General features: G+C 36.3%; 1 protein-coding gene across 1 annotated transcript in view; it reads left to right on the forward strand.

Moving 5' to 3' along the window:
• WDR70 (WD repeat domain 70) overlaps window positions 1–25,809 on the forward strand; it is a 139,255-nt gene extending 113,446 nt beyond the window's left edge. The window contains exons 14-18 of the mRNA XM_084503670.1: window positions 12,964–13,064; window positions 14,544–14,623; window positions 16,787–16,903; window positions 17,261–17,423; window positions 25,036–25,809. Of these exons, the coding sequence (XP_084359796.1) occupies window positions 12,964–13,064; window positions 14,544–14,623; window positions 16,787–16,903; window positions 17,261–17,423; window positions 25,036–25,120 (546 nt within the window). The 3' untranslated portion in view covers window positions 25,121–25,809. The remainder of the gene's footprint in view (window positions 1–12,963; window positions 13,065–14,543; window positions 14,624–16,786; window positions 16,904–17,260; window positions 17,424–25,035) is intronic.
• The last annotated feature ends 1,187 nt before the right edge of the window (window positions 25,810–26,996 follow it).

Consider the following 26,996-nt stretch of genomic DNA (forward strand, 5'->3'; position numbering starts at 1 on the left):
CCAGCAGTGTGCCCAGGTGGCCAAGAAGGCCAACGGCATCCTGGCTTGTGTCAGGAATAGGGCACCCAACAGGATCAGGGAGGTGATCGTTCCCCTGTACTCTGTTCTGGTGAGGCCGTACCTCAAGTACTGTGTTCAGTTTTGGGCCCCTCACTACAAGAAAGCCATCAAGGCCCTTGAATACGTCAAGAGAAGGGCTACGAAGCTGGTGAAGGGCCTGGAACACAAGCCCTGTGAGGAGCGGCTGAGGGACCTGGGGTTGTTTAGTCTGGAGAAGAGGAGGCTCAGGGGAAACCTCATTGCTCTCTCCAGCTCCCTGAAAGGATGGTGTGGGGAGCTGGGGGTCGGCCTCTTCTCACAGGTAACTAGTGATAGCATGCGGGAATGGCCTCAAGCTGTGACAGGAGAGGTTCAGGTTGGAAATGAGGAGACATTTCCTCTCAGAAAGAGCAGTCAGGCACTGGGACGGGTTGCCCAGGGAGGTGGTGGCGTCACCATCCCTGGGGGCGTTTAAGGAAAGGTTGGACATGGTGCTTAGGGATGTGGTTTAGTGGGTGACAGTGGTATTAGGGGGATGGTTAGCCCAGATGATCCTGGAGTTTTTTTCATACCTTAATGATTCTATAAGGTTTCATATTTCAGGATGTATGTAATGGACTCTCTTTTTGTAATGGAAGGAAGGTTTCATCATTAGGCACCAGTCAAGGAGGATTTAATCGTAATTCTTGGGTTGATTATGCAACTATGAGATCTTCATGGGAACCAGTTATAAATACCTAGTGTATGGGAAATAGAGTTGGGTACACAACATTTTCTGCAATGTTAAATTAATTTTAAATAGCTGTGAACAGCCACTTGAATCACTCTCACATGTCTGTCATTCATTTGTTTGTCTGGTTCAAGCATATCAACCAGTAGCTATCCTTATTAGAAGCAAGATTGATTTTGGCAGCAGTAGAGCAGTCATTTTCCCCATATGGAAAGGAGATAAAGTACACCCCGTTACTGCCAGGCAAGAGTGGGCACTAAAAAAGTATGTTGTACAGTTACAGAAATTGCTATTTTTAAATCAAAATGTGAGTTCTAATTTAAAAAAAAAAAATGAGGTTATGTATATTAAAATATAAGATGTGCAAATTTTTTAAATTTCCCACAGATTTTTATAGATAAGCAACAATCCAAAACCATGTATTTATGGTTGTTTTGAAAAAACAATTTATATTAGGAGATTTCTTCAATGTTTTCTTAGTTTTTCAAATATAAGCAAAAGTTAAAATATTAAGTACTTCTGAAAATCTCTCTAAGGGACATTTCAGGAAGGTCTTTTGAGATGAACTATAAATAAATCTTAATTTTAGCTTAAAGAATGAAAAGGAAAGAAGGAATAAGGAGTATGAAACTTCCAGTACCCTTCAGGCACAGTTGATATAGGATTGCAGTATTTCTTTACTTGACCTCAAATGATATCATTTACTATTTATAAGGTGCAGTAATATGGTAAAGGACTTTTCCACTGTGGTCTGTTTCATGAAGATTTAACGGTCTTGAATATAAGAAAAACGATTTATATTAACTTCTGAAAGAGATCATCATGCAACTTCATTTTGTTTGTTCAAGCCACTTATTTTATTTGAAAGGAAAATCCATATTTTCACAATAGTGTTAAATTTTTGTGCTAACTAGAGCAAACAACAGTTACTGTAGAATGTGAACCATGGAAATGTTTTCTTTTCTAGTGAGGTAACTTGTCAATTTTCATTCTCTGCTTTCATATATGTAAAGTCAATGTAGTCCTTCCATTCTTATATCCTGCAGCAGCACTTAATTTGTTCTAGGAGAGCTGTCACTAGAGGTTTGAGCTGTGTGAGAAAGATAAACTGTGCAGCTTTCCTCACTGTAACAGGGAGGTTGTATGTGAGGGTTGTCTGCCTCTGCAATATACTGTGCTGAAATTGTGGCTGTAATTCTCACAGAGCAGGTGCTTGAAAATATTCTGCCTTGCAATTACAAAAAACTGTTTGCCACCTTCATTTTAAGTCCTTTTCTGTTCATCAAAACAAAACAACAACAACAAAAAAACATTATTCAGTAGCTCATTTCACTTCTAAGCATGTTTTATAGCTGTAGCATGAAAGGTCCATGATGCAGCATTGCTATCCATATGTTTTACATTGGGATCCTGTTTTAAATTATTGGCCTCTGAAAATGTTTTTAAGTTATTTCTGGTTTCTACATAGAAAATTGTAAATTTTATCCATTTCTGATCCCTTTCCTATTGAATGTTTCCACACATTTTTTAAGTCATGTTTCACAAGGGAAAAACATGAGTGTTGTTTCCTCTACTACTGTATTCTCATGAGTATTTTAAACCTAATGATAGCAGGTCACTACATTCTAGATATTCCCTAACCTCCCACCTTATTTATTATACTTGGCTCTTTTTCTTGGATAAGCACCAGGGGAGTCTCAAATCTGAAGATTTTTGCAATTGGGGTTTAAAGTATATTTTTAAATATAATATTAGAATGTTTTTATTGTGTAAGCAGCCTTTTTTTTGGATCAGAATAAGCGTAGTATCAACATGTGGGTGTTAACCATCTTTTTGCCCAAAAGAAGAAAGGCAGAAGTAAACTGATAGCATTTGTTGTGTAGCTTTGCAGACATTTGGAAATCGCTTAGTTCTAAAACTGTTATTTAATCTTTTTTTTTTTTAATTAAAAATACAGCAGTTTTGTAAGAATTATTCACTCTACATTTTTTCCTTTTGTGGGTGCAGCCAGGAGGCAGACCAACATTTCCCAGATCCAGCAGCATGGCAATCCAAATTGTTGGCTTCTGGATCACCACTGTGCTGTAAGACACCAGCAAAAAGAGATTGCAGAGCATGCAGGAGGAATTTGTGTCCTGAGCAGCATTATCTTTCTATGATCCTTACGGCAGAATTTCTGTTGTTCTTGGAGGGGAGCAGACAGCTAATGTAGCTGACTGATGTTTCATGCAGACCTTCTGCAGAGAAATCAAGGTGATTGTAGAAGGAAAGACCAATTTATCTACAAACCCTCCCTTTCTATTCTAACTTCTGTCAGCTGATTTTTACTTGCTATTGGGCATATCAACCATCTTTATTAACAATCCCTGATTATTAGGCAGAAAAAGCAGTATTTCTGTGGGCAAGACTGCATTATCATTGGATAAAAATACAGAGTTTCTCATTAATGTTTTGAATTTTCCCATCAGTTCCAATTGCATAGAATTGGAGAGAAAATATGTTGTACAGTTGGTGACAAATGTGCTGAAACATTTTCTTAAAAATCAAATAAATATATATTCTTTTTTTTTTCCCTAAAAAAATGCTTAAAAAAAATTATTTCTAAAAAAGCCCTTTTAGGCATGTTTCTGAACTTTATAGAATATGAAGCATGGGAAGGAGGAAGTGTTTCCTTCTGAAGCTTCCAGATCGTAAAGATGGGCAGGAATAACTTCGCTGCTTTTTAAGTTATAATGTGTACAGGCCTGTGCTGCAGCCTAATCTCATGAGATTTTGTTGCATATAAGTTCTTGCTGAACTGTATTTCATAAGCACTTGCAGAGAAGTTTTTAGTCTATGAAAGTCAGTCCACTTTGAATATGCCTGTGAAGATTTGGATGAACACCAGATTTGTATCCCCTGGTACAGCAGTCTCAATATCCGATGTTTTTTAATAGAGCCACATACACCTTCATTAAAAAAGGAAAGGCTTGAATGCCACTGCATTAATATCTTTCCTAATTGCAAAAGTTGCTTAAAAATGGCAAGTAGACAGAGACAGAGATGGGGGAACAGTTGTTGAAGGATTTTGTGTTATTAGGAAGCTGTCTCTGGCTGTTAGAATACAAACATGTTAATGTTTTACTTAACGACATAGAAATCTTTTGAAATAAGTATTTTATTTTTTTTTTTTTCGGGTATGACTTTGTACATTTCCCTTCACTTTTGGGAAGAGGCAGCACTGAAGTGATAGAACTTGCTAGAACTATGGAAGATCGGGTTAGAAGGCACACTGAAATTTGATCCCTCGCTCCAGCACAAGTTTGAAATTGTTTATCCTTTTCAAATATAAAGATAATATAATATAACTCTAGGCTTAGGTAATGGGTAATGATACTTTGAAAGGTAATTATTGTTTCTTAAAAAATATTAATAAGCAGCCAGTAAGGCTTCTAAGTAGTAGTATATGTTTTAAGCTCCTACATATTTAAAATATGTTGCACTCCACAAGCAATTCTTCATCAGGAATGCATCATGTGTTTTTATAGCAGCAAAGAAAGAAGCAATGCAAACAAGTTGCATGCATATTTACACTCCATTTGCAAACTGGGGTTCTTCTTTCTTTTCTTTTTTCAGAAATGTCAGAATTTGTAAAAATATGGTTTAAATAAATATGCAGTTCAGTCAGAAAAGCCCCATTTGTCTGCTGTAGTGACCTGTGCTCACAGAGTCTGCGACCACAGTCAGAATGTAATTTTACATGTTCAGATTCTTCCCTGCTGACATGCTGCTTATCTGGCTATCTGGACAGCCAAGTGCAGCAAATCTGAGCAGCGCTGTTCAAACAGCACCCGTCACATACCGTCATGGCCACTGAAGCAGAGCTTGCACATAAGAAAGAGAAGTTTTGTTTAAGTTTTTCTTTTCCTAACTGAAAATATTTTCTCAGAACAGCAACTCGTGCTGTCGCTATGCTGTCTGTATAGCTACAGGACAGGTTCTGAAGGAATTATTTACTAGATTATAGGCTAGGAGAGGGAGAGGAAGCAAGGCAGAGCATAGGCTGTGTTTGTTTCTGTTTTATCCCTGTTCAGTGTTTAAGCATCTCCAGAGCTAGAACTGATCTTTTAAACTAAGGTTCTGAAGATTTAACAGAGGGTTCTGGGAGTTTGTATCTGCTGTATCATTCTGCACTAGGAATATTTTATTTGGCTTCCAGAATACTTTATCCTTGAACTGCAGAGTTTTATGTAAGTAGCCTAACATACTGTAACATAGATCCTCTTTGTGTTGCTCCATTTAGTTTTCTGTTTTTCTTATATAGTTATTTTGGCCATTGTAGGCTGCAGGGGATTCACCTGACCAAATATAGATGTCTACAGTTGATCCAGTCATCCTGGGCTCCCTTTCTAATAAGCAGAGAAAATAAACACATCTAGACTGTGATTATCTCATGCTAAAATAGATATCTAAAATAGGTTAGATGAAGGTCACTGTAATATATGGTTATTTCTTTCCATTAACTGTAAAGGGAGTGAAAAGTGGTGGACATTTGAAGGGTAGACCTGTAAAGATTAGAGTTGTAGACATCTTAAGCTTGGTGAGGTAAGTCTTACCTGTGATCTTTGCTTCCCTCTGTTGGTGTTGATTCTTTCCTGTGAAAGCACTGGAACATTTCACCTGTCTTGCTCTGACCTTGTATGTGGCACAGTTAGACAATAGGTTACTTCTGCACTCATTTCTATTGATTTAAGTATTTGTGACTGTAGGAAAGTTAAAGCAGGACAAGAGAAAATCCTGCCACTACATGAAGGGATTGTGTTAGATGAGATTCAAGTGTAAGCTCTCTTACTTGCACCTGATTTCCAAACATAATTGTCAAAACATTAGCATTTTACCTTACGATTACAGAACATTATCTAAATTTGAATGAACTTTTTTTTTTTTTTTTTTTTTATTAAAGTTAGTGAAAACATGAGTTTCAATAATTAAACTGTTGCTATAACAGAATGTGTGAAAGTCTTGGGTTAACATGTTCCCTTTCCAGTTTCAGTATTGATCTATCATTACCAGTATCTTCTTTTCTAGTGGCAAATTACCATTGTGAGGCAAATAACTTGTGAGAAAATCAGTTTTGTGCTTTTCACCTTACAAGTGGAATGTTGGCTGCACACTTGTCACAGGAGTAGTACATGTTAGCATCATTCAGCGGAGTTTTCTGCCCTCTGAGCATAGTTTTGTGTTGTGAAAATAAATGCGTCTTCTCCACTTACCAGTTCTGTTTGTCTGTGCTTTCGTTCAGTTTTCTCTTGGCTAATAGCCATGGGAGAAGACATGAATTCAGTGAACTTAGCCTAAAAGTCTGATAGCTCCATGTAGCTGAATAATCACTTCCGTAATTGTGGAGCTGCCAGAATGGAACGATAGGCTGTACCTGAAGTGAAGAGAAAAAAATAATTAAAAGGTTTATTCCAACAGTGCATAAGTTATGTGTAAACATGTTTTTCTTTTTCTTCCCTGCATGGCGGGAGGATCTTTACCAGTGAACTTCAATAAGCTGATACATTATCATGCATTATCAGAAAATGGACTTCAGATGAAATGTTCAGTTTCAAAAACAAACGTATAGTATTTAACCTTAAAACCTAACTGTCTTTAGGGAGAAAGGGTTGATTCCAAAGAAAACAATGTGTGGTTGAGAAACAGTAAGACCTCCTTAAGGAGGCAAAAGAAATTAAAACATCATTGTAAAATATGACCCCATCTAAATTTACTTTTCATTTTGCAGTAGCAATGAAAGAATATAGCCCCACTGAGCTGAGTGTTGCAGAAGTGTATGGTGATTCCAATTTATGCCAAAAATATGTCTTTGGAATGTTTTGAAAAATGGTGAAATTTGATATCATGCCAGTCGTGCAAAAATAATGACCTCCATACTCCGGGAGATCAACGTATGCATACATACAGGCACGCACATGTCTGTTAAATGAAATTTTGTTAAAACAAAAGATCAGCAATTATCTTGGTGTTTCTGAACATATAAAAGTAGTTGGATGCTGAATTCTGTTGGATGGTGGTTAAACTTTTGACTGAAATGCAGAAAGAAAAAAAATAATCATACTCTATTACAGCGTCAGCTCACAGACATGTCAAATGCTAGGAATAAAAGAAGACAGTAATGGAGGGAAACCTTAATTTTCCCTAGCTGTCTTGCAAGAGAGTGAAGGAGGATATAGGTGAATACTTGCTAGAGATGATCTCTCTTCTTATTTTGTTGCATAACAGGCAACCTTATATTTTGGTAGGTTAAAAAGATACTAGTGAGATTAAGTGACTCCCCAGGCTCTGTAACGTGGCAATATTTGCAGGTGTAAGAATTAATGTTTAGATAAAGGCCATACAAACTGTGCAATAGTAGAAACTAGGTAGATTTGCTAGATTTGCTTTTTTTTTTTTTTTTTTTTTTCACTTTATGTATTTTTTCTGTAGTTGCTTTCCCCTTAGAGTAGGAAATTTAGGGGTATATTAAATAATTCAGGGAAACAGAAAATGTGACATGAATCATATAGTCTTATATAAGTCTTATAAAAACTGTTCTGCCTGTTCAGTACTCTGAAGAAACTGCCTGTGGTCAGACAAAAGCCAGGACTACTGGCTGTACAGCAGGGGAGAAGTGGGAGTGACCTGCTAATAACACTGGCTTGATCATCTCATGAAACCTTGCCCTCGTGTGTTGATAGACCAACTTGGCAAGCCTTGCTCCAGCTGTGTCTGTCCTTAATGCCCCCAGCCGATTGCTTCACTTTCCTGTTAGAGGTTTGTCCAGAGGACACGGGGAGTGCCTCCCCTCTGTGCTGGGTGGCTGCAGGAGCAGGAAGCTGGAAGAGCTTTTAGGTCTCTAGAAGAGCCTTTTCTCTCCCTCAGTAAGGAGAATATCATGGGCCATGGGCCCTTCCTGGCAGCTGGGGTTGTAGGGAAGGTCTTGTTACTGCGCCAAGTAGAGGAGCTAAGAAAGGAATAGGAGACTACAACAGGTATGGGAAAATCTGTAAATCACAGAAGAGAATAGGAGGTGGGTGGTCTGCATGGGGAGCAGACCTGTGCAGCAGAGAGAGAGAGAGAGGGGGGCCTCTAGCATCCCTGCTGAAGCTCCTCAAAACCCCAATGAACTGCCAAATGTGAAACCTCTCTGACCCTTCCTAGAACCTCTTGCTGGAATTTATTAGCCTTTCCTCACCTTCCTCCCTGCAGCCTGCACAGACCCCTCTCAGACTGCTCGTCCTGTCGTGGGGCTGCTCTATCCATGCTGTAAGATTAAATGTTTTTACTTGAAGTATGGGCCAGGGAACTGAATTTTGCCATCACTGCTGCAGTCTTGAACTGACTTTATAACCGAAGATCCAGGAGAATTCTTTCAATCCTTGACATCAGTCTGCAGTTCTATGACCTTACCAGCCTCGTGGTTTCATCATAGTGGTAAATTTTCCATTCCTATGCAACAAATCATTTTAAATCTTTTCTTGCTGACCTTGTAAAATGCCCTCTCTGTATTGTTTACCCCTGTAGGGGTGTTAGCCCAAGTGTTCTGGACAGTTTCAGTTGAGGTAATTAGCTTTTACTTGCTGAGAAATCTGTTTCAGTTATTATTCACTTTGCCTATTAAGCATGAGTATATTTCTAGGCCAGAATAAATGTTACATTCTCTGTTACAGAGAATCCTGTTTCAGGCTTCAGCCTCACATTTAGAGGCCAGTCCTGTCAAAGGACAGTTATGTGCATAGTCCCAGCAAAGCCGTTTGGGTAGTTGCCTACTGAGCTAACCCAGATGGAAAGTAACTTAATAGAAAAATAATGTGGTGTAGTTTACTGTTTACCTGCACGAGCAGCTCTGCCAGTGTGAAACAAAGAGAAACAAGCAGGTGAGAACAGACTGTCAGGGCTGAGGCTATTTAGGAGCCTCCCCAGAACTGCATGTGAACTGGGACTGTGCTTGTCTCAGAAGAAATGCGGGTGGAATAGCACACGAGGAAGAAGGCATATAATCAACTTTGCCTGCCACTTTTCTTTGTGCTTTCAAGTTTTATGTTGAAGATTACCACCTACTGTTAAGCTCTTACATTATTACACATACGTTTTATAAAACTAAAAACCTTATTTTCAAAGAATTGGGAGCTTGAGGTGTGTATAGTGCTTAGTTTAAAAATAAAGTAAAAAAAAAAAAAACACATTCAGGTAATTGAATTCATGTAATTAATTAAAGGTGGTAAGGCTAGCTTTAGGCAGTTACTTAAAGAAGTAAACATTGTAATCTAGATCCCACTGAATCTGTCCTGACTTCTTTCACAGTGACAATGAAGCACTTTTTCTGTTAACATTTTTAATGTTCTTCCTGCCTAATTTCATAAAAATATTTTCACAATCTTCTCCTACTATGTCCTAATGCAGGGTAATGCATTTATATATGCAATAGATCTTGCCAAAGTCTTTTCAGATGGATTTCATTTGAAGAACTTAATATGTTTACAACAACAGAAGTACCAAACAGATTTTGAATCATTATCACTAATTGTAATTTGTAAGTGCTGTATTTTAAGATAGATTATCCGTATGGTTACAAAGCTGACCAGCTCAGGTCCACTGATAAAATTATTTTGAGTATTTTCATGACAGGCCTCCAGGACTTCATCCTCTAAAGATGTGCTGTCCGATACCTCCAGCTATTACAGTAATCTTTTTATATATATATATATATTGAAGATGTTTACATGATGATACAGTCTGAGTTTTATTGTTCTTAGTTGTTAAAATAATACATAATTTTCCATTTGCAAAGCTGAGGGATGATCTGTAATTTTATCATTTTCATAACCTACCTAGCTTTTCCTTTGTTTTAGCTTTAATTGTTTTAAAAAACAGAAACAAGTCTTTCAGTGTTGAATGGTGGAATCTAAAATTAGTTAACTGAATTTATAACTCTGGTATTTGTGTATCTGAGTATCTGAGCCTTTACGCTGGCATCCACTGAATTCTGTAAACTGGTACTTGTGGTTAGGCAAGTCTTTTACAGTAGGTTTTCAAGAAGTACTGTCGGGCAACTTGATTCCATGTTCCTGTTTTATTTCTCTGAAAAAGCATGAAACCACCTTGGCGATTGCAACAAGAGCTTGCAGTTAGCTTTTAGTTGCTGAGGTTGTTGCTTCTGGCCCAAGCTCTTATCTCAAGGGATGCAACTGCAAGTATCACTTTGTTCATTTGGGGTTCTATTGCAGGACATGACCTAAAAATGAAATGAGCTATTCTTAAAAATCATTGTGCAAATTTGAATTAGTATTCAACGTAAATCCCCTTTCCATCTCTTAGAAGCAGAAAGTGGGAGCAAGAAGCTCAAGACCCGAGCAACCTGCTGTAGTTGGACCTGCCCAAAGGATGGGGGTTGACTTAGGTCATCTTCAGAGGTCTTCTTCAGCATCAACCATTCTGTGATTCTGTAATGTCCAGTATCAGTAGGCGGGTACGTGCCTATGTGCATAGGCAGATCAAGCCAGGGAAAGAGTTGTTTTCCTGCTATAAACACACTTACTTCCATAGAAAGCTGTGAAGCAGGACCTTCTTTGACCTGGAATTTGATGTTTCACATTTCCAGTGATAAAGATGTCTAACTGAGTTATTTTAACTATACTCAGCAGGGAAGTTAGTGGTAATGGCAGTGAAATGCTATCTTTAGGAATCAGTTATTTTTGTATGATGAATATTCCCCTTCCCCCATCACTCTCAATGTTAAAACCTAGTCTACAATGATCCCTCTTTTATACAGTTGTTTAGAATTTTTACTTCTTTAGGATTATGTGATTGGGAAAGATTAGTAGGATTCAGTTCAGGAATTCAATATTTTGCTCTTTTTAAAGTATTGCATGTTTCTAAAATAGTCTGAAAATCTCTGTAAGTAGTTTTCATTATTTCTTATAAAGTAGGTTTATATGCCAGTGGCTTAGTGAAATTACTTGCATGTTCAGAGATTGTATTTGTTTAGTTTTTAACAAATTATATTCTGGGGACGTTTTACAGTTTTAGAAGATTTATTGTGCTGCATTTTATGGCAGTTTCTTCTGCCTGCTCTGGAGCACGTGCCATGGTGGTTTTAAGTGTGCTGTGGATGTTTGACAAGTTAGAAACTTAGCAATCCCCATCAGTGCTTAGCCACACTGTCTCAGGCTTTGTTTTTGTTGGCTGGTATCCAGTACCATGCTATAAAATACATTTACTTGACAGTAGAAAGTGGAGAACCACATTAACTACAAAGTTTTAAAAGGCTGGCTAAACACATGCAATAAATATTAATAAAAGAAAAGGCCACCCACCTTTGACCCTCAATGCTTGTTATTAGCTTTGTATGTTTTAGAATTACAGTAACATTTTGAGTAATAGCATTACATAACAGTACGTAAAAGTATCTTATTCAAATCAAGCAACTTGTTAACAACCTTGTATTGATTATTTTGGTATCTTGTGGCAGGGATTATACTGCATTGCCAGAAACTTGCTTTTTTTTAGATAACTCTGAAGTATAAGTTTGTTGCCCTTTTGTTGTCTCATAATAAATACGCTAGATGTATTTGTACCTGTAAGTACAGGGGAAAGTGTAATGTTGTATGTGTTTATATGTAATGGGCAGGATGTTTTATAGAACAGCCTTGTAAAGACTGATCAGCTGATTCATGTAAACTCATCTCACTCATTTATTTTTTTCATTTATACAAGAACACCAAGCAGAAAAACAGTTCTAAAAAAAGTCATCCTTCATCTTGTACTAAAATGAAAATGTAATTCATGATGGATGAGTGGGCTTCAGATTTTTTTTCCAGTACTTTTTTTGTTAAATGCCTTGTAACATTCCAAAAAAAAAAAAAGAAAAAAAAAGTATGTAAACCAAACCAGAGATAGGAAGGAATGTGAAGTGGGAAGAGTGATAGAGTGATTCACTGTTCAATAGAGCTTATACATAATCATTCTCTTCTGATTACGTGGTTGTCACCTCCCAAGTTAATGGCTTTGTTTCATTTGCACCCCCTAAGTATATTTTTGCTTTGTTTATTTCTCTGGGTGAGACATTGGTGTTTTCCATGTTGTGACTTTAATGTACTGTGTTATGTAAAATAAATGAGTAAATAAACTACAGATACTTTCATGATAGGTATATGTAAGTGGTTGAGTATTGAATTAATTCATTTTGAAAAGTCTATAGTTTTTTGTGTTTTTAAAGGTAAAGGGAAAAAAGGCTAGAAAAATCACCATTCAGTGAAACGCTAACACGGTGATGCATACTGCTAGTTCTGGATACATTTATTATACAGCTAACAAAAACACTGTCAAAACATTGTTATATATCTAACAAATAGTTATGGGGTTTTTGTTTGTTTGTTTGTTTTTTCTTTCAGTTAGATGCACACATGATTTTTGTTAGTATTGAGTTGTGTTGTCCTTCCTGGCAGATTGTGACCGCTTCTTTGGCGCTCTCATAAATCATGGCAGTCTTGCAGCTTTTCTGGGTTGACCTGCTGATTCAGTTTTAGTGCAGTGATCAGTCACGTGGAGAACCACTCTGTGTGTATAAAAGAACAGTACTATTAATGTCTGAAAATGAGTTGTACAGACAAGAAGGGTGACAGAGCTGTGAGACATAAGCTTCAAATAACAAGTTTTCCTGGATCTTTAGGGGAAGAAAGATCCAAGAGATGAATATCAGACATTTGTCTGTTCTGCAGTCAGCAAGTGAAAGGTCAGCACTGTGTGAAAGAAAAATAGATAACATAAGGAACAGGGTGGAAGAACTAAGGATTAAAAAGAAAAATGCAGAAGTCATGAAGGCTTGTACTGCTATATCTGAAGCACTTCATTGTTCTCCTTCAAATCCTGTTTAGTGTTCCAATTCCATTATGCCCACGAAGACCCTGGAGCAGTTAGCCTGTGGAAACCACTGTTTTTTCTCACTACCGCCCATTTGTACTTCCTTCTCTGCCTACATCCTTGTGTTGTCACTCCTTTTACATTGTGTTCTGCTCTGGAGAAGAACTTTTACTCATTCGTGTAGTCACATTCATTCATGTATTCAAGCTTGTTTGTACTACAGTGTAGGGTCTGCTTTTTGACAAGATGAATATTAATCCTAAAATCTAAATGAATGACCAACTAACTGTCAATATGTTGCTTTATTTCAGAGTGTTGTGCGTTGCCTTTGGCATCCCAAGCTGAATCAGATCATGGTTGGTACAGGAAATGGATTGGCAAAAGTGTACTATGATCCTGTTAAAAGCCAGAGGTATGTAATAGTTAGTGGTTTATAATTAGGATTTCTCAGACATAGCCTGATGCTATAATTATACTAAGAGATGAGAAAAAAAAAAAGAGTTAGTAGCATTTGCTGTGCAGTTTTAGCTACCAAGTTACAAAAAAAAACCAACAAACAAACACAAAAACAAACCAACAAAAAAAAAAAAAACACAAAAGTTTGTACTTGAAAAGCAGTGCATTTTCCTCCAGGCTCTCTGTAGTGCTGTACGCTGGCAGTTCTACCTGAATTTACAAACGCTTCCATTCTTGAATTGTATGAAATTTTCTGTAAGAATAACCAGCCTTTCATTTCACCTCTTGAAGACTGCTGAAATGGTGTTATTGAAAGGCTACTTATTGAATTTAGTAATATTTTTGTCATATTTTGTCATGTAGATGTATTTTTGTCATATTTTATTTTTTATGAAGTACAAATGCTGTTTAGAAGCATTAGCTTAAACTTGCCAGTCTGTGTATTAATGTTAGAGGACTCGGTTTGAGACCTTGCCATCTCTCCCACCCTCTCCTGTCACGTGTGGATTTTGCCTGTGTATCTAATGGAAGGGTGGCAGTGATTCATCAGAAGGTGACTTGTCAGCCTAGAATGAAAAGAAGAGGATTTAACTAGTCTATAAATACTTACACAATTAACTTGCTTTTACCCTCTAAATTGGCTGGGGTACTTCCTTCCTTATCAGCTGAGGAAGAATGCATACTTCATATATAGAGTGATATAAATATGTTCTTCCAAAGCCCTTGACTTTGTTTCACTTGCATCCAAAAACATATTGTATTATAGTTCATAGTTCTGGATATTTACTGTGGCCTGGCGATAGGAATATGAAAATAAATTCCGGTTTATAAGGTTGTTAGAAATAAGTATTATTTTTCTGTTCTTTCTCAATTTAGAGAACAGGAGGGAGGTTCGTCAGCATCGTTTGTTGACTCTCTCCAGAGTGCAGCCTGAGACTCCTGTACAAAGACCACAAAAGCCTTAGCTCAGTTCTGTACCCAGTTTTATTCCTAGTACTTACAGTAAGAAGGAAAATAATACCAGTTTAAATTAGTCCTGCTGCAACGAGGCTTCTGCAGAGTTTCTCGGTGCCGTGTTACAAACACCTCTGATTAGATAACTACAACAACCCAGGCTGCATAGGAAGGGTACTAAGGGTACTAATCATTGCCAATATTTGGAGAGAAGCACTTCCTGTGTGCATGCTGCAAGTACTGTGGACAAATGAAGTGTGATATGAATCTTCCTCCCGTACTTCCACCAGTCATATAAACTGATCTGTAATAAAAGCACTAATCTTTTTGCCCTCCTTCACATGTGCATGGATGTACCAAGATATACGCAGTCATGCATATTTAAAGTACTGTATAATTCAGTTGAGAATATGTTTTGAATAAAAAATGGTTTGTATTTGATATAAACTGACCAACTGAACTGCTGTGTGTTTTCTCCTAGGGGAGCAAAATTATGCGTGGTCAAAACAAAAAGAAAAGAGAGACAAGCAGAGACTCTTACTCAGGATTACATTATAACACGTAAGGAATTTAAACATCTCTTTATATGAGCATTCTTACATCTTTCTTAGTTATCGTATTATTTGCAGATGATTTACTTTTATGTTTTCCCCTGTAAATAGTTGCAATCATTCCTTAAGTATTGAGTGCTACATACAAATTTATTTATAGCCCTGCAAAACTGAAAAGGGGTGTATTTGGTATGCCCTGTAATGGTTAACGTTGGTTGTTTTCTAGATTCTAATGCAAGTTTCATGCATCGGAAAGGACAACTGCTTTAAAAAGTTGGGATGACCTTTTGCAAGAATTTTGTATTCAAAAACCACAACAAGAAAAACTGACCAACAACCAAAAAAACAAACAAACAAAAAACACCAACTTCTTACACTCCAATATTCTTTTCTTCCTTTATTGAATTTTCAATTTTACTTAACTAAGTTGGTGAATTGGTGAGTAGAAATGAGTTGAAGAAGCCTTTCGCTGCCTGGGAACATCAATAGTACCAGTGGCAAAATCAGAGATGCGAGCATTAGTTCTTGAATAAATTCCTAGAGATCTTTCAAGATTTAGAACTTGCCTAGAGATGCGTGGGTTTTCAAATAGTTAAAATATCTTTCCAGCTTACGGGTTATAGTCTAAGACCTCATGTTCATATTAAGACTCATTGATGCATAAGAAATAGTTATTGTTGTTACTGTAGAAAGTTTAATGACCTGCATTTTCCCTAGGGCATATTTTATAAGGGGACGAGGGGATTGAGAGATTTTGGCCTTCCCACATAGTATTAGCTTCTTTGAAACTTGCTGATAGAACTAGAAAGAACTGAAGATCTTAGAAATCCTTTCCAAAGTGAACCAACCCCTTTTTCATCCTCCTCTACTTGATTTTTTTTGAACTTGTAGCTGCTCTTTAATCTTAGGATTGCCTATAATAGCTGCTTAAAATGCAATAATATTTTCGGAGAGATTAGGTATTACTTTTAAAACACAGGAATATGCAGCTTTGGTTTCCTTTGGACAACCTTGACTCCGCATATGGAAAAAGCTTGGATCTGTGCATTAGTCACCTGAGATGCTCTATGCAAACCAATCAACCTCATTGCTTTGAAATGCCTGGGACAATTTATTGCTGTACTTTATGAAATCTGCAAAAATAAAACCTAAACACGTATTCCCAAAGATCTACTGCTGTGTCATATGGCTGTGACTTTACATGGCCTAGTAAACTGAGCAGGCTTCCATAAGTAAGCTGGAAAATCAAAGTGAGAGGTCTCTGGATGCTGACTTCATCTTTTCCTTATTAAATGTAGAGCCAGTTCCTCTACACTTAAGATTTTGTTTGTTTTGGTTCTGTCTTTGTTGGGTCTTTTGACCCCAACACAATTTCCTGCAATTTGGGAAACAGCAGCAATCATCGTACGGCAGTGTTTTGCCTCACCAGAAGAAAACTGTCCCTTAACATGGTGTTTTTTTGGTGCTGACAAAAGTGCCTCTTGTCTGAGCTGACTGAAACAGCATATAGGTAAATGATTGTGATTGAAGGTATTGCAGCAGTTTTATGATGAAAAACGGGCTTTAAATCCTGATGGTTTAGTCAAACTGTCTCAATTATGGGTATTTTTCCAAATTTGATTAGTATCATAATTTATAAAAAAAAAAAAAAAAAAAGAATGTGACTTCATTTGCAGAAAAAACATGTCTTGGATCTTTGAGGAGATTCCTCTCCTCTCTGTCTCAGAACCAGAAATGCATGTAAAGTTTTTTATGCTGCTGGAGTATTAAAGTGCTATAATAAAATGGAATATTCAGAAAAGAGCAGCCAGTTGGTCACAATGCTAATGTCGAGGACTCTCAATGTCAGAGGAGTAGATTATATGCACATATACTATGCAAACAGTATTTCAGATGAAAAACTGCTACCTGATACAACTGTGGAAATTTGGCTACGTTCATATTTGAAAAATTCATCAGGAAGAAGCTCTCTAAAATATACCTCGGTAAACCATTGCTTGGATACAGTAAAAGCAGAAGGCTGCTTCTACCACCTTTCTTTTTGTATAAACAAATGACCCTAACCCTTTCCTTTGTGTGAACAAATCCTTGCAGTCTTCACCCTTGTAATTAAAACATTGAAAAGATAATGGAATTTCTAATGTTTCTTTATCTCCAAATTGTGACTCTTTAGCCCATGCACTTCCCATGTTCCGTGAACCACGACAGCGAAGCACTAGGAAACAGCTGGAAAAGGATAGGCTGGACCCCATGAAGTCTCACAAACCTGAACCTCCAGTAGCAGGACCAGGTAATGTAGTCATAATCACTTCATGCTGTTGTATACCAAATGGACTGTAATTCTTGGGTTCTGTGTTTGTTTGGATTTGCATTCAAACATTTTTGGGTGGGGGACTCTGTTATATGTGTGAACAGCGTCCAGAACTGTTAGACATTGGTCTTTGGAGTGCTTGCCAAAAATAATCACAATTCCTTCATGTAATCAGTAAAATGTGTATGTGAATGCAGCTCTAAATTAGGCTCTTCCTGTAATATTAGATAGCTTCTTTGTATCAGATCACTGTTACAGACAAAATATAACATTTTTCTGTTTATTTCTTAAATATTTTTCTTTAAAACAGTCATTTAATTTATTTTTTTGCTACAGGTCGTGGTGGCCGTGTTGGAACACACGGAGGTACCTTGTCATCATACATAGTCAAGAATATTGCACTGGATAAGACAGATGACAGCAACCCTCGAGAGGCTATTTTACGTCATGCAAAGGAAGCAGAGGAGAATCCATACTGGGTTGCTCCAGCATATGCTAAGTAAGGAAGCAATTAAAAATACAAGTAATATTTCTGGAGACCATTGGGAGTTTGTAAAAATAGAAGACATACATTTTTAACAGTATACTTTGCCTTTTCTGGCTTGTTGCCATTAATACGTAAACCAAGAATATGTCACACTCCTATATGAAGATAAGAGTTTCCAGGAGGTTAAATTTTTAAAATGTGACATTACCATTTTTAAAATTTGACTGTCAGTGCTACGAAATTCTAAAGCTTTCTAAATTTGCTAGTCTTCTACAAATCAGTATGAGAAATTATAATATACCTTTTAATAAGGTACTGTCCCATGGACAGACTTTGGGGTGATGCTTTCCAACATACCCTCTAGCTCCAACTGGGCCTTAGGTTAAACCTTCAAAAATATTTGCTTGGTGTTATGACAACATATTTTAGATGATTTCTTAAGTATCATAAATAATTTGTATTTTTTCTATATCAAGACCTGAGTACTGCTTGAATTAACTTGGTCTTAAAGGTATTAAATATTAAAAATTGCACTGTTAATTGAACTCAGTTTAAATTGTATGTAAGAGTGCGGTATTTATCCATATCTGTTACAATGAAAACTGTGCAATATACTTCTTTACTTGTTTCTACCAAATATCTTCATTTTCTAAGAATAAGTACAATTCAAAACATTAAATAATTTCATGGTAATACTGAAATACATACTAAATAAATGTGTTTCATACTAAGGAACAGAAACTGCCACTTTAAAAATTAGAATTTTTTTTTTTTTTGTATTTTGATATTGTCATTGATGGTTTTTGTTGTACAAAGTAATTATCTAGTAGGAGTAATATTTCCAAAATGCATAAGGAAGGGTTATGAAGCGATTAAACGGTCTGCACAGAGCAGGCAGAGCTACTAACAGCCTTTTTTTTTTTTTTTTTTTTTTTAATTTGCAGCCCATTGTGCTATATTCTGGGCTGTACTTTCATTGGTACTTTATTTACTGTACTTTCTTTATTAGTTTTTAGCTCCATAATGAAAAGCAAACAAACAAACTAACACATCTTTCCAGAAACTCAGAATATATTAAGAATCATTGCTCTTTGTTGTGGTGACGCTTATTTCCCAGCTTGACCCACAATAGCTTTTCCAAAGCAGCTTGAGAACATTAGTGGCTCACCCTGGCTCTGGCTAGGTAATTAATAAGTATGACATTGTTGTGAAGTACATCAAATCAATGTATTATACAATATCACTCTTGATACGAAGTCAAAGAAGGGTTTGACAAAGCCTGTTTCTGTAACAGTTGTAGTAATGAATAGGCTAAATTTGTAACTCTTTGAGGGCTTATGTTTCCTAGAGGTGAAATTTACTGTAAATGTGCAGGTACCTGTTTTTATTTAGTATGTACAACTATTCATTCTTAAAAGTAAACACAGTCACACATTCCGTTAGGTAGATAGATACCTCAGTATATTTTTGGCTCAGTAACTTCATTGACTGTATAGTAAGTTTCACCCCCACACCTGCAATGTAGTAGACAGGAAAGTTTTAAAATTTAGCTACATTACAGAAAGCTTACTGTGTCAGGTGGGCAGATCTCATTATGGTTTCTTGTTAAAAGATGTAGCTGCAGGGAAAGAAGAGAGCTGACTGAGAAATGGGGAGGAAGCAAATACAGACTGCTATTAACTTACGCACCAGAAGGTGATACGTATGTGGGGGAGTTGGGCTGCAGCCAGCGGCATGCTTCCTTGACAGTTTTGTCAGCTGATAAATCTCATGCCAAGGAAACTGCCTCTATCCTTGCTTTAGAAACTTGACTTTAAGACGCACCCTATGCAAAAAGCTTTTTAAAGCTTCATTGTTATTATTTTTTTATTACTTTTTATTATTATTTATAAAACACTAAGGCACTGAAATGCAATAACTTTATAATTGTGGTATGTTCTTAACTTTCAGAGACGGAGGTCTGCATCAAAAGTTACAAACCAATGACAGTCATAGGTTTCATTAACTGCTTGCCTGGGCATGTGCATAATATATAGAGATGTGTTAATTATGTAGTTGATACCTTACTTTGCAGGGTGGGTGTGTTTACCTTGTGTAAAAACCATTTTACAGACTTCCTTACAGATGCATATTTAATAAATGTGCTAAGTACAAATAATTGATGTAAAATATCACAGAATGTTGTGTAGGAAGTGTGTCCTCAGTGACCCTGTAAAAATTGGGTTCATGATAATAAGCAGTATATAAACCTTAGGAAACTGGCTCCCTTAGATATATATAACATATCTATTCTAGCATAACCATAAAATCATAGAATGGCTTGGGTTGGAAGGGACTTTAGGGATTACCTAGTTGCAACCTCCCTGCCATGGGCACGGACACCTCCCACTAGGTTGCTCAAAGCCCCATCCAGCCTTGTTTTGACCAAGGATGGGGCACCCACAACTTCTCTGGGCAACCTGTTCCAGTGCCTCATCACCCTCTTAGTGAAGATATTTTTTTCATAACATCTAATCCAAATCTACCCTCTTTTAGTTTAAAGCCATTCACCCTTATCCTAAAATATACTAAAGAGTTAGGAAAGGTAATATTCTGATATATACTTAAAATTACGTGCTGCCTTGAGACCTGGGAAATACACAACCAGTATGTTTAATTTTTTTCAGTGCTGTTTATTCTTTTTACCACTTTTTCTGCTATCAATTTTTCCACATATGTGGTAACTTTTCATTTAAATATGATATGAGTATCCACATTTCTCTTGTTTGACAAAGCTTTTGTTTGTGTACTATCTCATGGATGGTTTTTCACATACAGTTTTCCATTTTCCTTCTTAAGAAAACATCTAAGAAAAAGATAGTCATTTTATTTTCTTCAGTGATGGATCTAAAGTAATTTTAGTCCAAAAAGACTAAGAAACACTCATTTTCTTATCAATAAAGCTTTTATAACTTGGATTATGGTGACAAGGTTAGAGTTGATCTGGTCCTGATTTGTAGTGAAAAGGTCATTCTAAATCAGATAACTGATTTTGTGGTTTTATCTGTGTTTCCACTTCAGCAATTCATATAAGAAATACTTGTGGCATGAATTCTACTGTTAGTTTATACAATGTATGTTAAAAAAAAATCCTTTTCATTGGAGTTTAAGGTGTGTAATCTATTCTTGAAGCCAAGTAGTTATTTGCATTATTTATCACTTGAAATTTTTTTTCAAGCTTGTTATTGTTAACATGATCTTTCTGTTTCTCCTGTAATTTGAACCAGAAAAGGAGAGGGAAGTACATAAGTGGCAAAAGGATGGGTGGAAAAAACAGATGCTGCTGAAAAGGATATTGGGAAATGATAAGAAGTATGTGCTGAATCAGCACATGACATATCACAGAAGGCCAAAGTGAATAAATTGTCAAAAATAAAAAATTAAAAAAAAATAAAAATAATAAAAAAAAAAGATGACCTTGAGATTTTTCAGGAAAAAGCTTGTTAGAGACCTTGGCAAGAATTGTTCCAGTGGAGTGAAAGGAAAGGAAGGACAGATTGAAGATTTCAAATAAAGAACTACAGGAAAGGAACTTGAGGCATCAGTTGTAAATGTTTGAAAATTACATTCTTTGTGAGCTGTTTGTTTTAACACAGCTGTACAGAGATACTATAATGACTTCAGATTTCCCTCTGAAGGATCAGCAGGAATTACTAAGCATTGTAGCTGAGGGCCTAATCAGGCCCAGATGTATTTTTCTTCTGTACCACAGAGAAGGTGAGGGTGAAACTTCCCTCCTCATCAAAATGGACCACAGTTCTTATAAAACAGTGATGTTGCCCGTATTTTGATGTCTTTGTCATAGGCAAAAAAGAATAACATGAAGCAGCAACCTGTAGCCTCCCTGTGTTCAATGCTCTTTTCCTCAACGGCAGTACCAGCATGTGAAGTGTTAGACATATTGTGGCTCACGTATCTTTAGTTGAAGGAGTACTGGACAGATCATTTTAGAACAGTGATTTCGCAGACACATGTTAGTAAATTTTGGAGACTGTTAATTTTGAGAGGGAACTACCTGCGATTCAGGAAGGAGTCAGGTTAGCTGGTGGGCTAAGGAATACAGGGGGGCCTGACACTGAAAGACCTCTTCTTTTCTGTCTGAAAGTAGCTTTTCTGACATTATTCTGGTTTCCAAGCATGCTTGGAAGTTATCTTTTTTAATTTGCTTCAGTGCAAAATAAACACAAATTTCAAAAGTTGCTGTGACATGAGTCACATGCTGTGATACGCCGTTGTCATCTCCAGCTGGTTTAACTATAGCAGTATTTTTTAGCTGCTAGTCTGTGAATCACAGCTGTTAATGGGCTACTTTTACAGGATCTTTAAAAGGTAACTAATTAAAACAGCTGATAATCAGAGGGATTATGGTGACTAGAACAGTGCATGGCCACTGGAATTTTGTGTGTGTGTGTGTTTACATATCTGAATACACTGAAAAACAGTGAGGTAAAGAGGAGTGCTCAGAAAATCATATGAACAAATTAATAAGAATAAATTGACTTAGTTTGTTTTTCCAGTTTTTGTTGCGACCTTTCAGGGTAACCTACAATATGAATGCGTTTGTCAGTGTCTGAGATACTGGTTTTCTCTCATAGTCATGCGAAGACTCTGACCGCACCTCTTCTCTCTAGCCTCTCATGATGTAGTTGTAGATAGCACTGAGATCCCTCTTTAGCCTTCTGTTGTTAAGGCTAAAGAGACCCACTTCTCAGCTTTATAGTATATGGTGTGTTCCAGCCCCCTAACTATCTTGGTGATGGCTTTCCACTGTTCTCAAACCTGCTGGATAGTCCACCACTGACACAGTTTGTCACTGTATGCCGAAGTCTCTTGTCCTGGAGAGCCCACAAATGGCCATGCTACTTCAGATGTCATTTCAAAAGTGCTGAGTAGAGGGGAAGTTGGGTAGGTTGTCCTGTAGTTCCCCAAATCCTCCTCTTGCCCTTCATAAAGATGAATATGTTGTCTTTTCAAGTCATTGGGAACCTCCTCTGATCGCCATCATTTCTCAATGGTGATGAGGGGAATGGTAGAATCCCTATCCCTGGAGGTTTTGAAGGTGTGATTGGACAGGGTGCTAGATAATCTCATATAGGGTGCCTTTTCCCAGAAGAGATTGGACCTGGTGTTCCGAGGTCGCTTTGAACTTGGGCTCTTTGATATTTGATTACATAGCTCCTAAGGACAAAGATCAGCTTTCTGCGTGTGTTATTTAGCCCTCAGAAATTAAAGTATTTTGAAGCAGTGGAACTGTTTTGATAATTTTTGTATAAATATTAATCATGCAGAAAACTCCTACCACATTGGCAATCTCTAGTGCAGTTACTAAGCAGAACAATGTGTGTTTATCAGGTCAGGCATATGAATTACCTTAGGTGTCCCAGTTACTGCTGTATAGCTTGTGGAGGTGGATCAGTTTACATTTCAGCTGAGCTGAGGCTACAGCCGTTTCATGCTAATTTTAAAAAACAAGATAGCAGGCAAGCTTAATTTCCTCTGCGTGTTTTCTCTTGAGCTGGTTACGGCTAGATTATGCTACAGTGTCATCCGTGTCCCCCCACCCCCTCCACCCGCCCACATCTTCACTGGACTCAGAGTAGCTTACTAATATTTACTGAAACCTAAAACTTTTCACTGCTCTACTTATATCATGGAAAATACATAGCTTCTGGTGCTTGTTCCATGAATTAAGTAATTCTTATTGAATGGAAGTTTCTGAGAAAAATTGTGACAGTTGAATTTTCCTGGTCAGAAGTGATTGGTTTAGACTTTAGAAGCTGTGTTTTACTAACAAATAACTCGTGCTGACCTGATAAGATCCTGTATGGCATTTAGATATCTTTCTTCTGAATATTGTGTTAGAAGGAAGGTACACTGCTAAAATGGCTAAACAAACTATCATCAGCAGGTTTTGAAAAAATACGAGAGCAAGAAGATTCCAGGCATTCCATTTTTTCAGCAGACAACAGAATCCAGTATTTGAGCCAATAAAGCCTTCATCCCTGGTGGCTGTTTTGGATCTCATATTGATTTTTTTTTTTTTTTCCTGAGTCGTCTTTGAGAGATGGCTTAAGTGGAGTTCATGTAACTATTTTCCAACGATGCTTTTTAATTTGGAGAATGTTAAGAGATGTTTTTGTTGTTGTTGTTGTTGTTGTTGTTTTAACTTGTAATTCTGTTTTCCATGGAGAGCAGAATGACTTTTCTAACTTCCAGTAGTTTAGGTCCTCATCTGGGTTCAAGGTCTACTTGTGTGTAATGAGATGTACAGCTTGCACCAGAGGAACGTGCTAGATCTCCTCCATAGGACCATCTCTGGGACATTTTGCCTCTGTCTACCTCCATGGCAGGGTCAGAGGATGGAGAAGGGGGCAGGCCAGTAGGAAGATTCAGTGTATACAGCAAGTTGTCTTTGACTAGTTTTGGAACCTTTGTATCTACTTCGTGCTGCCTATTTAACAACTGGAGAATCCTTTTTTTTTTTTTTTTTTTTTTTTTTTTCCTTTAATGACAGATGGCTTGGTATTGTATTACTCTTCAAAAGCGATGGCAACATTGAATTATGCCTGTTGTGTTAAGTAAGGCAGACGCAATTTTGTTAAGCTTTATGCATCTTGTAGAGTGTGACAAATAACAGTTGTTACAACAATAGTGCTTCATGTTCTCACACTGCTGTGAAAACATTATTTAATATCTTAACGAGATGATGACTGCCTTGGCTGCTTTTTATACTTTTTTTTTTTTTTCTGTCTTTGTTGTTATGAGAATTTGAGCACAGCCAACTTCAGAAATCCAGTAGCATCAGCTCCACAATGATTGTACTAAGAATTAGTTTGGAAAGGAGATCATGCAGTGATTAAAGTGTAAAACAGGGGAACTGAATGTCCAAATGGTTTGTTAAAATGCTGTGTTTGTTAATACTGTGTTCATTTAAAAAGTAATCGATAATTATTTTTATAAAGTTTGCAGTATTTAAAATACAGGTAAACAGTGGAGGAATAGATACCGTCAAGCTTGACTGTAGGATACACTGTGTTCTCATATGAAGATCATTAGTTTTATTATGTTACGGTAGTGCTGGATAAAGACTCTGGAGGATAAAACTTTTTTTTTTTTCATGCATAGGCTAAGCCAGAAACCATGTTGTTCTGTTTTCACTTACTGGCTCCCATGATACTGCAGTGAATCAAAATGGAGGTTTCTTTCTCTGAATAATGTAATGAGAAGAACTGTAGCTCCACTTTTCTGGTGTTCTACTAAACTGACTTGTTCCTCTCATCTGTCTTAATTTTATTCATGGAATAAACACATAATGATTGAAGGCTAATCAGGAAGTAATACTTGCAGAAGATGTGTGTTTGTTATGCTGCTCTTCATACTTTTGCTCTTTGCCCAAGAGCTGAAAGTTCCTTCAGCTCTTAGAAGGTTAGTTGACAGGATATTTTTGAGAATAGAAAACAAGTAAATCTAGGATACTTTTTTGTTAAGTATAAAGGATGTAATTTGTGTTTAATATATGTCTAATGCAGTTTCTGTTATAGAATTGTAGCCTAATCATTATTTTAATCTTTTTAATATTTTCTAGAACGCAGCCAAAAACAGTTTTTGCAGAAGTGGAACCAGAAGATGATGAAACAGACAAGCCAGAATGGAAAAAACGTAAAATTTGAAGAATTTGGTATAACGAATACTTCAAAAGCATTTGAAACAAAGAGCAGCATTTTTATTTTTATTTTTTTCTTCTGGTTATTGGGTCAAAATTTGAAAGCATAAAATACTGCAGCTAATAAAACTCGCTACAGTGTAAAAGGGAATGTATTACAATAGATTGTAATCCCACATCTGAATTTATAATAAGGAATGATTTATTTTATGCAATGGAGAACTCTTCCCTGTCAGTTATTTAACTTCATGATTTAAGTGGAAAATATTGGTCTCTAATTTTTAATAGAATTCTAGTGAGTCCAGTGTTTTACCAAATGTTTTTTTTAAAGCCAACTTTACTAATGCTGTGTCACAACAGTGTACAATGATTTCTAGTATATAAATAAAATAATACAGTTTCTCAGGCTTCTTTTTATTTTTTCTAGGAAGGTCTGATAAGCTATCCCAAATAAAGAAAGCTTACACTTTCATTTAGATTTACTAATGTGAAATAGTCCACTTTAGTTCACTTGTGTTTAAATTTTAGAAAAAAATATCTAGTGTTTATCCTTAAATAAATGACATCCCTTTTAAGTATGTGTAGTGTCTCACAGTAGGCAATTTATATGGCTTTTATTTTTCAAAAATATAAATAGGAATGAACAATTATAGATTTTGTTTTAATAAAAACAACATACGTTTGTTGCCTAGTTGATTTTGTTCAGGCTTCCTGTCCCTATTAGTTTGTATTGATTAGCATTAGGATAGAGCAGACTTATGTTTATTACCATGTCTTTGTATATATTGATATTATAGTGTAAATGAATTATGTACATCTTGGTTCACACTCTCTGAAAACTGATACTATCCTTTATGAAGTCTCTTATATAAGTATTAAAAGTTTGAAGTTTTTAACATGGAATTGCAGTTCTGAATTTAATAAAGCAAAGGATAAATTTAAAACCAGTGTCCTTTAGAGAAGGAGAAATGAACCTGTGTTAGACTTAGGCATTTATATTGTGATTATAATAATATATAATAGGTATTGTGATTAGAATAGTATGCAATATTAGCGAGCGCTCTGCATTTGCACTAGGAGTAGAGAGCAAGAGACATCATAACAATCAAGCTTTCTTAATTATGAATAGATTTGAAGGCATAATTTAAGGCTATATTTAACCAGCACTTAATCACCTTTGTAACTTATAAGTGTGTGGTCCTGATAGAATCAGCAAAACTTAGGTTTTTTTTTTCTTATAGCATTGTTCTGCATCACAATTTTATTGTATAATTTCTTTTTCCAAAGTTATCTTTTTCTCAAAAAACATTTCTATACATTAGGAAAAAATAAACCTGACCTCAAAAAACGTTGTGAGCATTGGAATAACATTCCCAAAATTAAGTATTTCCACAGCTTTCACTCAATATAGTCTTTTGATGAGTGTAACCTCACTAAACAATCCACAGCTTGTCTTTCTCCCTTGTAAAAAATGTTTTAGTACGTGCTTATCTAGAAGAGCAAATAAATGCTTAGTTTACAGTTACAGCTGTAATATGTAGAACAAAGGACTTATTACCTAGGTAAGCAGTAAATGGAAGAGAAAAAGAAGTAGAAGATGAAGAGCAGCAGTTGCCAATGCAGCCTGCTAAAGACCTCATTGTTTAATGTTTCCCTTAGCAAATTAACGTCAAATGGCATTGTTTCATTTAAGGCTATTTTTTATCTTTTCTTTATCCATATAATTCACTAGAAAATAAAGCATTTTCAAATAAATTTCTGTAAAATCTTGAATAATGTTTTTAAAGGTTTGATATGTCCATGGCGTTAGGATGAATAATAACAGTTAATTATTTTTTTTTGTTAGAAATTGTTCACTGAGACAATGTGGCTAGTAGGAAACA

This window comes from Aythya ferina (assembly GCF_964211825.1).
Source record: "Aythya ferina genome assembly, chromosome: Z".
In the NCBI taxonomy this organism is placed as follows: Eukaryota; Metazoa; Chordata; class Aves; order Anseriformes; family Anatidae; genus Aythya; species Aythya ferina.